The 13711-nt window shown below is 42.0% G+C and overlaps 1 protein-coding gene across 3 annotated transcripts in view; it reads right to left on the bottom strand.

The window, feature by feature from the left end:
- LOC124774986 (probable poly(ADP-ribose) glycohydrolase 2) overlaps positions 1-13711 on the bottom strand; it is a 451377-nt gene that overhangs the window by 82525 nt on the left and 355141 nt on the right. For all 3 annotated transcript variants that reach the window (XM_047249731.1, XM_047249732.1, XM_047249730.1), the window contains one exon: positions 11084-11280. In XM_047249731.1, the coding sequence (XP_047105687.1) occupies positions 11084-11280 (197 nt within the window). The remainder of the gene's footprint in view (positions 1-11083; positions 11281-13711) is intronic.

The following is a 13711-nucleotide window of genomic DNA, read 5'->3' as shown; positions in this document are numbered from 1 at the left end:
AACAATGGCTCCAACAGGTTGGTCCAGAATTTTACCGTGCGGGTATACAGGCGCTGGTTCCAAGATGGCGCAAGGCAGTTGAGAGGGATGGAAATTATGTGGAGAAATGAAAATATTGTTCCTAAAGGATGTATCTACACACTTTAAAACTTTCAAACATGTAGAATAAAAGATGGATTTTAAAAAAATATGTGCATTTCTTTTGGAGTGACCCTCATATTATTATTATTATTATTATTATTATTATTATTATTATTAGTGGCAGCCTGAGGTCTTCCAGATGCTGCCACTGCCGAAGTAAGAATCCTGCAATGAAGTGATCTGCAAGCAATAGGTCTAAGTGTAGTGCAAATATATTAATTTAGTTGAAATTAATTTGGGGGATGCTGGGTGTGGGTGAGAAAAGTGTCGCTAGCGAGAGGAGTTTTACAGAAGAATCATGTTTTGTAACAATTGTCTACCCTCTGTCTGGATAATTAGCTTTCTTTCCTGAGATAGAGTTGTAGGTAGCACTCAAGATGCACTGAGAATTGCTTCATCATTATATAAAAAGTCTGTTAAAAGTAAGTAATACCAACAGTCTCACTGACTCATTAGTTCATGGTTTAATAATAACATATAAAGTCTAAACACCGTTTATTTTTAATCACTCTAAAAATAAAAATTTTCGAAGGAAATTCTTTTTCATTATAAAGGTTAGTTAGCCGCTAATGTTGATAACAGCAGTAGGTCGTGAGCGGACGATAGGATTTAACAGTGCTGAAAAAGTCGACATGCTCCTCTGATAGGAAGAATGCAGTTCGTTCTTGTACGGTGTATGCGGAAACATATTCCAATAGACGTAAACCATCTCGGCAATTATATCTCAGCCTATCCAACCAGATACGTGAAAGCCGCGCGGGATTAGCCGAGAGGTCTCAGGCGCTGTAGTCATGGACTCTGAGGGTGGTCCTGGCGGAGGTTCGAGTCCTCCCTCGGGCATGGATGTGTGTGTTTGTCCTTAGGTTAATTTAGGTTAGGTAGTGTGTAAGCTTAGGGGCTGATGACCTTAGCGGTTAAGTCCCATAAGATTTCACACACATTTTTAGTTACGTGAAATTGGTAGTGCAACACCTAAATAACGTAACAGAAGGAAACAAATGGCGACACCGGCTGCTGTGGACGGAATATTTCTCAATATTACATACGACACCTGTGTGGTACTTCAATGAGCTATTGTTATACAGTAAATTTTATATGAAATTTAGGTATCTTGTTCACATTTCATTCTCAACATTGTGGCAACTAAAATCGACCATACTGAAAGTATACGCTATGGACTTCCAGCTGCAAACTCTTCAAAATTTCGTGCAATGGTTTACTATATTTAATGCTGCATAATAACTGCGTTGAACATCGAAACAAAATTAAGTCATTTATGGGGGGAAGTTGTCAGTCAAAGCCAGCATCTCGTGGTCGTGCGGTACCGTTCTCGCTTCCCACGCCCGGGTTCCCGGGTTCGATTCCCGGCGGGGTCAGGGATTTTCTCTGCCTCGTGATGGCTGGGTGTTGTGTGCTGTCCTTTGGTTAGTTAGGTTTAAGTAGTTCTAAGTTCTAGGGGACTGATGACCATAGATGTTAAGTCCCATAGTGCTCAGAGCCATTTGAACCATTTATTTTGTCAGTCAAGAAGACGTGTAAAAATCAAACTTTTGGGTCAAATAGTTTTAGTGAAATCGAATGATAAGTGCGTCAAAGCAGTGGGAACACCATGTGTCTGCACAGGCGAGCAGTGCAGTGATGACAAAATCGCGCACAGCGCGGAATGCGGGGAGCACGTGTCTGCAGCAGCGAAAGGGTTAATGAAGAGACAAAAGCACTAGAAATTTCAAAAAATTGCATTCAAACAAATATAATTCGTGAAGTAAGGCACTTCGAAATTGTTTGTAAATAATGAAAATATTACGCACTGCACAAGGTTTTTTTTTTTTTTTTTAAAATTGATCTCATTTTGTTCGTTTTCGTTCCTTGTATCTGCTCGGGGCGGACGTCGCAAGACACCCGTTTCAGTTCGTCGTTGATCCATTAACTCTGTTTTTCTATTACAGAGGGCAGCTAACCCTCTGACCGAACACGCTGAGTTACCGTGCCGGCTAGGTTTGAACTCATAACCTTTCGCGTAGCAGCCCAACACCTTAACCGTTACGCTAATGCACTTCGTCTGACCACATAACGCCATGAGGACTATAAGACGTCACGCAAAATACTGACAAACACTGTTGGTATGACTATGAATTACTCACGCTTCGTCGAAGTACAATAGGAAATAAACAATTACCGCTGCTCTTTATTGCGAAAAAGCGGTTCGTGAGAGTGATACAAACACCTTTCCTTGCTATCGCCTGAATTAGGAGTCTTATTGCTTGTTTGGTTTAATTAATTAACAGAATATGAAGCAATTGGTATAAAGAATGCTTTTTCCAAACTCTCTATAAAAGAATGTCTGCTATCAAAACATTGCTTTTGTTCTATTACTTTATTTATGACTGAACGTTTCTAAAACTGAAGACACTCGTCCATGCTCTGCACTGCAGTCGAGATGTGGCAACGTCGTTCTCTATTCATTGGCTGACTGTGATTTGTGACGTCAGATGAGCAGAAAGAACCTAAACTCGGCCGCTAACATAAATGACGCGCACTTTAACACTCACGAAAATTACAACGTGTATTCAAAGCAAACGTGGTTTTCATTCTCTTAGTGGTGCTACTAGCGCCACTCTTATGCGACTGGTGTGAGATTTGAACAGACATCTTTTAGATGTAGAAACACGACTACCAACTACCGTTATGTTGCACAACTTCTTCTCGGTGTTGCGGTTTTTTTTTCCTGTGTATTTCGAAAGCATTTGGATAGTGTATCAACTGCATAATTCACTCTTGGTAACATATTACCATTCTCGATATCTCTGCACCGCTTGCTACTTTTGCTTCAAATGGCTGGTGTTTCAACTACTTGCATTATTTTGTACTAAAAGTAAGGGGTTCATCACCTCTGAACTTTAGTTCGTATTTTGTCTTTCTACCTTCCTACAAGCTCTTAGGCTCGTGATTATTCTTTAATTGCGTTGAACAGAACTTCTGAAGACAATGATTTAAACTGAGCAATGCCAAGTCAATACAAATATCTTGTTATTTCAAAATAAACTCGCTATACTAAATTAACACTTTGCTTTATTTCCTTTAAACCTGAGTTCCTTTTGGAAGGTCTAAAGTTACACAAATCAATAGATACAGGAAAAATGATGTGTTTTTAAAGACTGGTTTAAGGTTGTCGAGAATGACGGTGTAACTTTGTATCGGCATCAAAACTGAAATTTTACACTAATAGGGCATAATTAGTGTACATTTTCACTTTCCCTATCACTCAGTACCCACAGATGTATTATGATGGAATATCTGATGTGATGTGTGATTCCTACTTGTCTCCAGTACTTTCAAAAATTAAAAAAAATACACGTATGCGACGATATGTACCTTTAAAATTCTCTCAAGTTACCCAGCCGCGTCAAGTGGTTTTGGCTAAGTATTCCTCGGCCGTTATCAATTTAAGACGGTTGCTGCAATGTATTTACATTGAGCTGACAAAAATCACAGGATACCTCCTAATATCGTGTTGGTCTTCCTATTACCCGGCGTAGTGCTGCAGCTGGAGTCTAGGGGCAGCCGGCATGGTAACTCAGCGTGTTCGGTCAGTGTTAGCTGCCCTTCGCAACAAAAAAATAAACAAAAAATAAAATAAAACTGAGTGTCTGGATCAATGGTGAACCTGCATGTGAGTCATGGGACATCCGCCTCGAGCAAATGCAACGAACAATAACGAACAAAACGGGATCAACAACAAAATGGGGAAGCGGATTTGATTATTATTCACAATGTACTCGTTTCGGGATTCGAACACCGCTACCGCTTAAATTCTAAGTGAAAATCATCGGCAATGGCGGTCAAAGACTTTTGGGATGTGAAGTCACCCTGGTTCCGCCAACGGCCTCGCCAAAGAGGGCGGAGGAGCGGACAGAGGTTCAGGGCACTCTTCTGTCTTTAAGATGAAAAGGAGGAAAAATCGGCAATGATCAACGACATGAGGATACAGAAGGCAATGGAAACCACTGCACTGAAGACATATAATTTGTATCCACAGGACATGTGGTCCGTAATTGAAAAAGTACCATGATGATCTCTCCACTGGCAAGAGATTCCTGGCTAGCCACCCATTTGGATCCCCGGGAGAGGACTGCCAAGGGGAAGGTGACCACGAGAAAAAGATTGAATATCCAACGAAAGGATAACGTTCTACGAGACGGACCACGGAATGTCAGAAGTTTGCACGTGGCAGGTAAGCTGGATAATCTGAAAAGTGAAGATATAGTGGATGGTCAGTGAAGTGAAATGGAAAGAAAAGGATTTCTGGTCAGATGAGTATAGGGTAATATCAACAGCAGCAGAAAATGGTATAACGAGAGAATACGTTGAATAGGGCAGAGAGTGAGTTACTGTGAGGAGTTCAGTGACAGGGTTGTTCTCATCATAATCGACAGTAAACCAACACCGACAGCAATAGTTTAGGTGTACAGGCCGGGAGATACGGGAAGGCACCAGTTAGATTACATCACGGACAGGCGGAGATACTGGATTGTAAGGAGTACCCAGGAGACACAGATCATAATTTAGTAATGATGGAGAGTAGATTGATTTTTAAAAGACGAGTCAGGAAGAATCAATGCACAAAGAAGTGTGATACGGAAATACTTCGAAGTGAGGAGATACCCTTGAAGTTCTGTGAGGCTATAGATATTGTGATAAGGAATAGCTCAGTAGGCAGTTCAGTTTAAGAGGAATGGACATCTCTAAAGAGGGCAATAACAGAAGTTGGAAAGAAAAACGTAATTACAAAGAAGGTATCTGCAAAGAAACCGTTGGTAACACAAGAAATACTTTAGTTGATCAATGAAACAAGGAAACACAAAAATGTTCAGGGAAATTCAACAATATAGAAATACAAGTCACTTAGGAATGAAATAAATAGGAACTACAGGGAACGTAAGGCGAAATGGCTGCAGGACTATTGAAGAAATTGAAAAAGAAATGATTGCCGGAGGGACTGACTCAGCATACAGAAAAGTCAAAACAATCTTTGGTGAAATTAAAAACCAAGGGCGGTAACATTAAGGATGCAATGGCAATTCCACTGTTAAATGCAAAGGAGAGAGCGGATAGGTGGAAAGAGTACATTGAAGGCCTCTATGAGGAGGAAGACTTACCTTATAACGTGATAGGAGATAAAACAGGAGACGATGTAGAAGAGATAGGGGATTCAGTACTAGAATTAAAATTTAAGAGAGCGTTGGAAGATTTAATATCGAATAGGGCAGTAGGGATCGATAACATTCCATCAGAATTTCTAATATCATTCGAGGAAGTGGGAAAAAAACGACTGTTGACGTTGTTGTGTAGAACGTATGAGTTTGGTGATATAAAATTGATTTTCAGATAAACGTCATCCACACAATTCCCAAGATTACAAGAGGTGACAAATGCGAGAATTATCGACCACCTTAACAGCTCTTGCATCCAAGTTGCTGGCAAGAATAATACACAAAAGAATGAAAAAGAAACTTGAGGAAGTGCTAAATGAGGATCAATTTGCGTTTAGCACGGATAAAGGCACCAGAGAGGCAATTCTGACTTTGCAGTTGATAATGCAAGCAAGACTGAAGTAAAATCAAGACACCATCATAAGATACTTCTACCTGGAAAAAGTGTTCGACAATGAAGAATGGTGCAAGATGTTCGAATCTCTGAGAAAAATAGGGGTACGCTTTAGGGAAATACAATGTGAACCAAGAGGGAGCAATAAGGCTGGGAGACGAAGAACGCAGTCTCTGAATGAAAAGTGTTTAAGATAGGGATGTAGTCTTTCGTCCTCCACTGTTCAATCTACACACCGAAGAAGTTATGATGGAAATAAAGGTTTCAAAGTGAAATTAAAATTCAAGGTGAAAGGCTACCAGTGACAAGATTCGCTGCTGACAGTGCTATCCTGAGTGAAAGTGAAGAAGAATTACAGGATCTGATGAGTGATAGGTTCTGAGCACTATGGGACTTAACTTCTGAGGTCATCAGTCCCCTAGAACTTAGAACTACTTAAACCTAAGTAACCGAAGGTCATCACACATCAATGCCCGAGGCAGGATTCGAACCTGCGACCGTAGCGGTCGCGCGGTTCCAGACTGTAGCGCCTAGAACCGCTCGGCCACCCCGGCCTAATGAGTACAGAATGTGGACTGAGAGTAAATCGAAGAAAGACGAAAGTAATGAGAAGTAGGAGAAATGAGAACAGCGAGAAACTTAACATCAGGATGGGTGATCACGCAGCAGATGTAGCTAAGAAATTCTGCAAAACAGGCACCAAAATAACCAATGACTGTCGGAGAAAGGAGGACATCAAAGGCAGACTAGCAATAGCGAAAAGGGCATTCCTGGCCGAGAGAAGTCTACTAGTATCAACCGTAGGCCTTAATTTGAGGAAGAAATTCCCGAGATATTTTTGGAGAGCAGCATTGTGCGGTAGTGAGGCATGGACTGTGGGGAAATCAGAAAAGAAGAGAATCGAAGCATTTGAGATGTGGTGTTACAGAAAAATGTTGAAAGTCAGGTTGATTGATAATATGAGGAATTAGGAAGTTCTCAAGAGAAAGGAAGGTGTAGAAAACACTGACAAGAAGAAGGGACTGGATGGTAGGATATCTGTTAAGACATCATGGAACAACTTTCATGGCCCTAGAGGGAGCTTTAGAGGAAAACAGAAACTGGAATATATCTACCAAATAAATGAGGACGTAGTTTGTAAGTGCTACTCTGAGATGAAGAGATTGTCACAGGAGAGGAATCCGTGGCGGGCCGCATCAAACTAACCGAAAGACTGATGACAAAAAAAAAAAAAAAAATCATGATTCAGCACGACGTGGCATGGACTCAACAAGTTGTTGGAATTATCCTGCAGAAATATTGAGCCTGGCTGCCTCTATGCACGGCTGTCCATGATTGCGAAAGTGTTGATGATGCAGGATTTTGTATATGAATTGATCTCTTGATTATGTACTATGAATGTTCAATGGGATTCATGTCGGGCGATCTGGGTGGCCAAATCACTCGCTCAGATTGTCCAGAATGTTCTTCAAACCAGTCACTAACAGGTGTGGCCCAGTGACACGGCGCATTGTCATCCATGAAAATTCCATCGTTGTTTGGGAACAAGAAATCTATGAATGGCTGCAAATAGTCTCCAGGTAGCCGAACATAACTAATTCCAATCAGTGATCGGTTCAATTGTCCCAGACGACACAGTTCATTCCATGTAAACACGGTTCACAACATTATGGAGCCACCACCAGCTTGCACAGTGCCTTGTTGACAATTTGGGTCCATGGCTGTACGGGGCCTGAGTTACACTCGACCTCCACCATCAGCTCTTACGAACTAATATAGAGACTTACCTGACCTGGACACGCATCTCCAGTCGTCTAGGGTCCAACTGAATTTATCGCGAGCCTAGGTGAAAGGATTCGTGCTTTTAGCAAAGGCACACGCGTCGGTCGTCTGCTGCCATAGCCAATTAACTCCATATGTCGCCGTACTGTCCTAACGGATACATTCGTCGTACGCCCCACATCGATTTCTGCGACTATTTCATGCAGTACTGCTCATCTGCAAGCGCTGACTACTCTATGCAAACGCCTCTGCTCTCGGTCGTTAAGTGAGGGTCGTCAGCCGCTGCATTGTCCATGATGAGAGGTAATGCCTGAAATTTGACATTCTTGGCGGTTACTTCACACTGTGGATCTCGGAAAATTGAATTTTCTAACGATTTCCAAAATGGAATGTCCCAATCGTCTATCTCCAACTACCGTTCGCTTTCAAACTCTTAATTCCCGTCTTGTGACCACAATAACGTCGTACACATCTTTAACATAAATCTTCCGAGTAAAAAATGGCAGCTCCGCCAATGCACTGACCTTTTATATCTTTTACATGCGAATCTACCGCCATCTCTATACGTGGAAATCGCTATCCCATGACTTTTGTCACCTCAGAGTAAATATATGGCAATTACTGTTATTCATCTGCCCACAGAAAAAAGAGAACAGTCGACACGATGTGTTCCAAATACTGCTGACTTCTAACAAATATTACAGTAGTGTGTGTGTGTGTGTGTACGTTTGCGGAGGGGGGGGGGGGGGGTCCCCCAACTTACCACTCCATAGTCTATAGGAGGCTCACAACACAATAATTTATGCAGGTTGCCAGTTAATAACAAACTCTCCCTGGGTCATATGACTGCCTCGTACCAGTCCTGTACCGTCTACAGTGGGTGACCAGTATTTTGTCCCAGTAGGTTGTTTACGATGACTTACAGCTTAGTCTGATCATTGCTAGGCTGTTTGTTGAAGGGGGCTGCGGCCTTAATGGTATATTACTTCGACCGACAATCAGTCTTGGGGAGAAGAGCTTGATTTTCGCTGGTGAAAACTGAGTTGCTTCTGTTTCTGATTGTTATTCTATGCTTCATTATTGCGTACAATACACTGAAGTGGCAAACGTCATGGGACAGCGATGCACATATATGTACGCGTTACTCCCGCTTACACAGGTATAAATGGGCAGAGCGTTGGCAAAGCTGTCACTTGCACTCAAGTGATTCATGTGAAAAGATTTCCGTCGTGGTTATGGCCGCACGACGGGAAGTAATAGACTCTGAACGACCAACGGTAATGGCAGATTCCATTTCGGAAATCATTCGGGAATTCAACATTCTGAGATCCAAGAGTGCGCCGACAGTACCATATTTCAGGCATTACCTCTCATCGCGGGCAATGCAGTGACAGTGTGGTGAAATGTGGCGTTAATGGGCTATGGCAGCAGACGAGCGACGCATCTGCCTTTACTAATAACACAACATCGTCAGCAGCGCCTCTCCTGGACTCGTGACAGTATCGGTTGGATAATAGACGACGGCAAAACCGTGGCCTGGTCAGACGAGTCCCGATTTGAGTTGGTAAGAGCTGATGGTAGGGTTCGAGGCTGGCACAAACCCCACGAAGCCCGAGTTGCCAACAATCCATTGTGATAATATAGGTTGAACCCCCAACTACTGGAAGTTAGTGGCCTGGTCAGACGAGTCCCGATTTGAGTTGGTAAGAGCTGATGGTAGGGTTCGAGTGTGACGTGGACCCCACAAATTAATAGACCCAAGTTGTCAACAAGCACCTGTTTACGTGGAATGGACTAGGTTCTCCGGTCCAGCTGAACAAAGACCACCTGCAACCATTCATGGACTCCATGCTCCCAAACAACGATGGAATTTTTATGGAAGACAATGCACGATATGTCACCAGGCCACAATTGTTCGCGATTGCTTTGGAAGACATTCTGGACAATTCGAGCGGTTGATTTCCCACCCAGATCACCCGATATGACCGAGCGAGGTGGCGCAGTGGTCAGCACACTGGACTCGCATTCGGGAGGACGACGGTTCAATCCCGTCTCCAGCCATCCTGATTTAGGTTTTCCGTGATTTCCCTAAATCGTTTCAGGCAAATGCCGGGATGGTTCCTTTGAAAGGGCACGGCCGATGTCCTTCCCCATCCTTCCCTAACCCGAGCTTGCGCTCCGTCTCTAATGACCTCGTTGTCGACGGGACGTTCAACAACACTAACCTAACCTAACCTCACCCGATATGAGTCACATGGAACATTTACGGGACATAATAGAGAGGTCAGTTCGTTCACAAAATCCTGCACCGTTAATATCTTCGCAATTAGGGACGGCTGTAGAGGCAGCATGCGTCAATATTTTTGCAAGAGACTTCCAACGAGTTGTTGAGTCAATGTTGTGGTGCTGCACTACGCAAGCCAAAAGGAGTTCCGACACGATTTAGTAGATATCCTATGATTTTTGTCACCTGAGTGTAAATGACGACAAAGGTTCCACATTTCAAATTATGAGACTGAACACTTTTGACCCTGCACAGGAAAGAGGTTTAGGTTGTTAACACATGTTACTCTTCTACTTTAAAATTTATAATTCTTAAAGTGACTTCGAAGTTTTGCTTAAAAAGTACTGAATCCTTTGAGTGTCGTCAGTTATTTGTTTATATTCCCAGAGCTACAACGACGATCCCAGGGTGTAGCAGAAAGTGCTTATTTTATACTCAAAACAGCCAAATGCCTGGTTGGTGGTCTTTCCCTCTTCAGACATGTGTCCAAAATGACTTAAATATGAAAATATACAATTCATGTACATGTTACTCAAGCAGACAACACACCATGTTTTTCTCTTGTTGAACTGAAATGACATTGTGGGTACAAGACGACACGGTGAAAAAGAATGGATGAACGAGGGCATGCAATATGCAAACATTGCGATGAATGCTGAAGTGGGTAAGCCGAAGAAGAAGATGAAAGAAGCTCAGCATTATCCTTCTGACAATAGCCACATACCACCGGAGAACAGTCACGTAGCACTACCTCAAAGAAGTTACACGATTCCGGTTTTCCGAACACCGCACGAGATTAACGATAATGGCTCTTGAAATTACTATAATCGTTGTAAATGGGAGAGCAAACCGGTGAGTTGGGGAATCTGTTGGCGTGAAATAAATCACTCAGAATACTAATACTTTTATTCCATTCGTTATCTGTCGTAAGTTCTAAAAGAAACAGCTTTTCATTCCTTATTTTCCTTAAGGATGCCACAGAATCACACACGTCGGGTTCCAAGTGTTAACTACGTGTTCAAGTTGTTTTTTGCACTTGTTTATACAACTCTGAAATTTCAGTTTCTGTCAACACCGAAAGTGCTGCGGATCTCCTCAAAGTTTAACTGTGGCAGTTGATACTGTGTAGAAATTAACCTGATTTTTGTGAAATGTTGAATTAAAGCTTAAGGCATGAGCTCCAGTCATTTCAGAAATGTAGAGGTGGAAAAAAATTCGTTTAAGAGAATTCAGGAGATACTTGTGCTTAAGAGGAATTAGGTAATCTGTTACCTTGCTGTTGGAGACTGAAGTGTAGTCCGCTAGGAGGCTTGAGCTGTTTCAGTTGAAGAGCTCGTTGTACAATTGCCGGCGCCGTTGTTCCAAGAAAATGATTTTGCTCTTCAATACTCAAGTCCTCCTCCAGAAACTTTTTCAGTCCTTCAAACAGGCCGTCATCCGTGCCCTCTTCGTCTGGATCTAGACTGATGCTGTGTAAGTAATATTGTTAGTAACTGATTCGTAAACTAAAGTACGTAACAAGTTACAATATACTGTTAATCATAAATGAATACACATTGAAGATGCATCCTGCAACGTGGAATATTCACACAGTTCTAATTACAGATTCTATCAACTTATGAGATCGAGTGACACACAGATAATCCAGCTTTGATGCCAAGGATATTCCCTTGCTGAGAGGACCGAAAGAAAGGAAAGAATAATTAGTATCTAAAGTCCCGTCGACTATGAAGTCATTCGAGGCAGAGCAGAAACTTGACTTCAGCTATGATGAGGGAAAAGAATCGGCCGTGCCCCTTTCAAAAGTACCACCCTGTAATAGTTCTGTTGTGGAGGGACACTAAATTCTTTCAAAATTTTTGTTACTTTACACTTCATTGCGAAGGGATAAAAAAATGAAAATGTTCGTGATTTTTTCACAACTTAACGCAGAAACAGTGGTACGAGCTATGCTCAAACCAACAAGAAGAATGCTAGTGGTGGAAACGCTAGAAGGTAAAACTGCGAGCTTGCCTTTCTCGTGTTAAACACTAGTTGTACCGGCCACACTTCATGGTGGCTCAGTCTAATTTAATGGAAAAGAAATAAAAGAGAAACCGCACGTTTCTAATCTCCTCCTCCTCTCCCTTGTCTCTGTCCATTTCCACCTCTCCCTTCCTTTGTCCATCTCCTCCTTTCCCCTGTCTCTGTCCATCACCTCCTTCCCCTCTTTCTGCCTATTTTCTCCTCCCTCCCCTCTCTCTCCATCACCCCATTTTCCTCCTCCCCCCTCTCTCCTCCTCTCTGTCCATCACCTTCTCCCCTTTGTCTGCCCATCTTTTCTTCCCCCTCTCTCTCCATCTCCTCTTGCACCCTCCCTTAGTCCATTTCCTGCTTCCCATTTTCTATGCTCATTTCCTCCCACCCCTCTGTCCATTACTCCTCTTCCTCCCTCTCTCTGACCTTGAGCCTTATTTATTGTTGTAGCAAATCCAGAATCTGTAGTAGTATTCTAATCTTCTAATCAAAAATCAATAAACCATAAATGCAACTTTCTGTTTCTTAACAGCATTTCATTAGTGTATAAATAATGCGTCTAAACGTTTATTACAGTAACGTATAAAAATTTGAGGTAAATCAGAACGATACATCTTGAGATTCTGGGTAATCATGTTTTCCTTTATACCTAAAAACACGCCCACATCAAAATTCAACGTCGTGTCAAAATTTCGAAGCTGTCGGTCAAGAACTTTCGGAGGTTAACGAGTTTGAACAACCCAACATCTAAATTTTTATAATTTTTCCCCTTTTATTATGTATGTACCAGTTGTTGGCCCAGTAGATGTATAAAAATACGCGAGTATTCGAATCCATTGTTGTATCAAAGTATCAAAGCTATCCTTGAAGAACTTTCGGAGATTTGAGATTCTGAAGAAACGAACGTCTTACTTATACATAAACGGTAAATGTTCCTAATAGCAAATCTCCGAAAGTTCTTTACCGAATGCTTTCAAATTTCGACTCAACATTGCATTTAAATACGCACCTTTTTTCGATATATGTAATATATAATTGTTTTGTAAATTTAATAATAGAGAAATGTAACAAAAAATCTCAAAGTTATATAAACAGGGTGAACATTAATGAAACTGACAAACTGCAGGGACGGATTCCTGCCTAGAAATGCAGGAAAAAAGCTTGTATGAACATGTGACCGTAATCGCATGTTGCCACGGTAGATGGTGCTGACGTATGAAGGTTTCTCTGACCGCGTGTTCCTTGTGTGTTGCAGGCTGTGTGATTGATGCAGCGTACTATAAGCAGCAGAATAGCCCTGTATTTGTGTCGGATACAAGCCGAAATGATGTTTATGGCGTACAGCCAAGCGAATGGGAACAGTCGACAGGCAGAACTCTGTCTTTCAAATCTGGTATAGAGGGTGAGTAACGTGAGGCGTAGCACTACTTTTATAAATACATATCGTGACGCGGTTTTTGGCAGATGTTAGGGCGTCGAGGGGCACGTATTTTTTGTGTCGTTAATGTTTACAGAGCTGGTATCAACTGAGATATTGAAGTAAGTACTTTTTTACTTATGCTATTTATAACTTCCTTCGATGGTTCCTGAGAAGACAATTGCAGTGATACAGGGTTTGCGAATATTGACGTTGAAACCTGTTATAAAAATAAAAAAAAAACCTCGAGAAAAATCTTCACTTAAAACTTCCGGGCTGATAGGCCGTGGTCGAAGTATAAAACTGTCTCCTGACGTTTCGTCTCCGACTGCGGTAGACATCCTCGGAGGTAAATCGGCGAACTGTTCGCCGCTTTGCCTCCGAGGATGTCTCCCGCAGTCTGAGACGAAACGTCAGGAGACAGTTTTATACTTCGACCACGGCCTATCAGCCCGGAAGTTTTAAGT

This window comes from Schistocerca piceifrons, chromosome 2, assembly GCF_021461385.2.
Source record: "Schistocerca piceifrons isolate TAMUIC-IGC-003096 chromosome 2, iqSchPice1.1, whole genome shotgun sequence".
Taxonomy (NCBI): domain Eukaryota; kingdom Metazoa; phylum Arthropoda; class Insecta; order Orthoptera; family Acrididae; genus Schistocerca; species Schistocerca piceifrons.
This window is presented reverse-complemented; position numbering and strand designations above follow the sequence as displayed.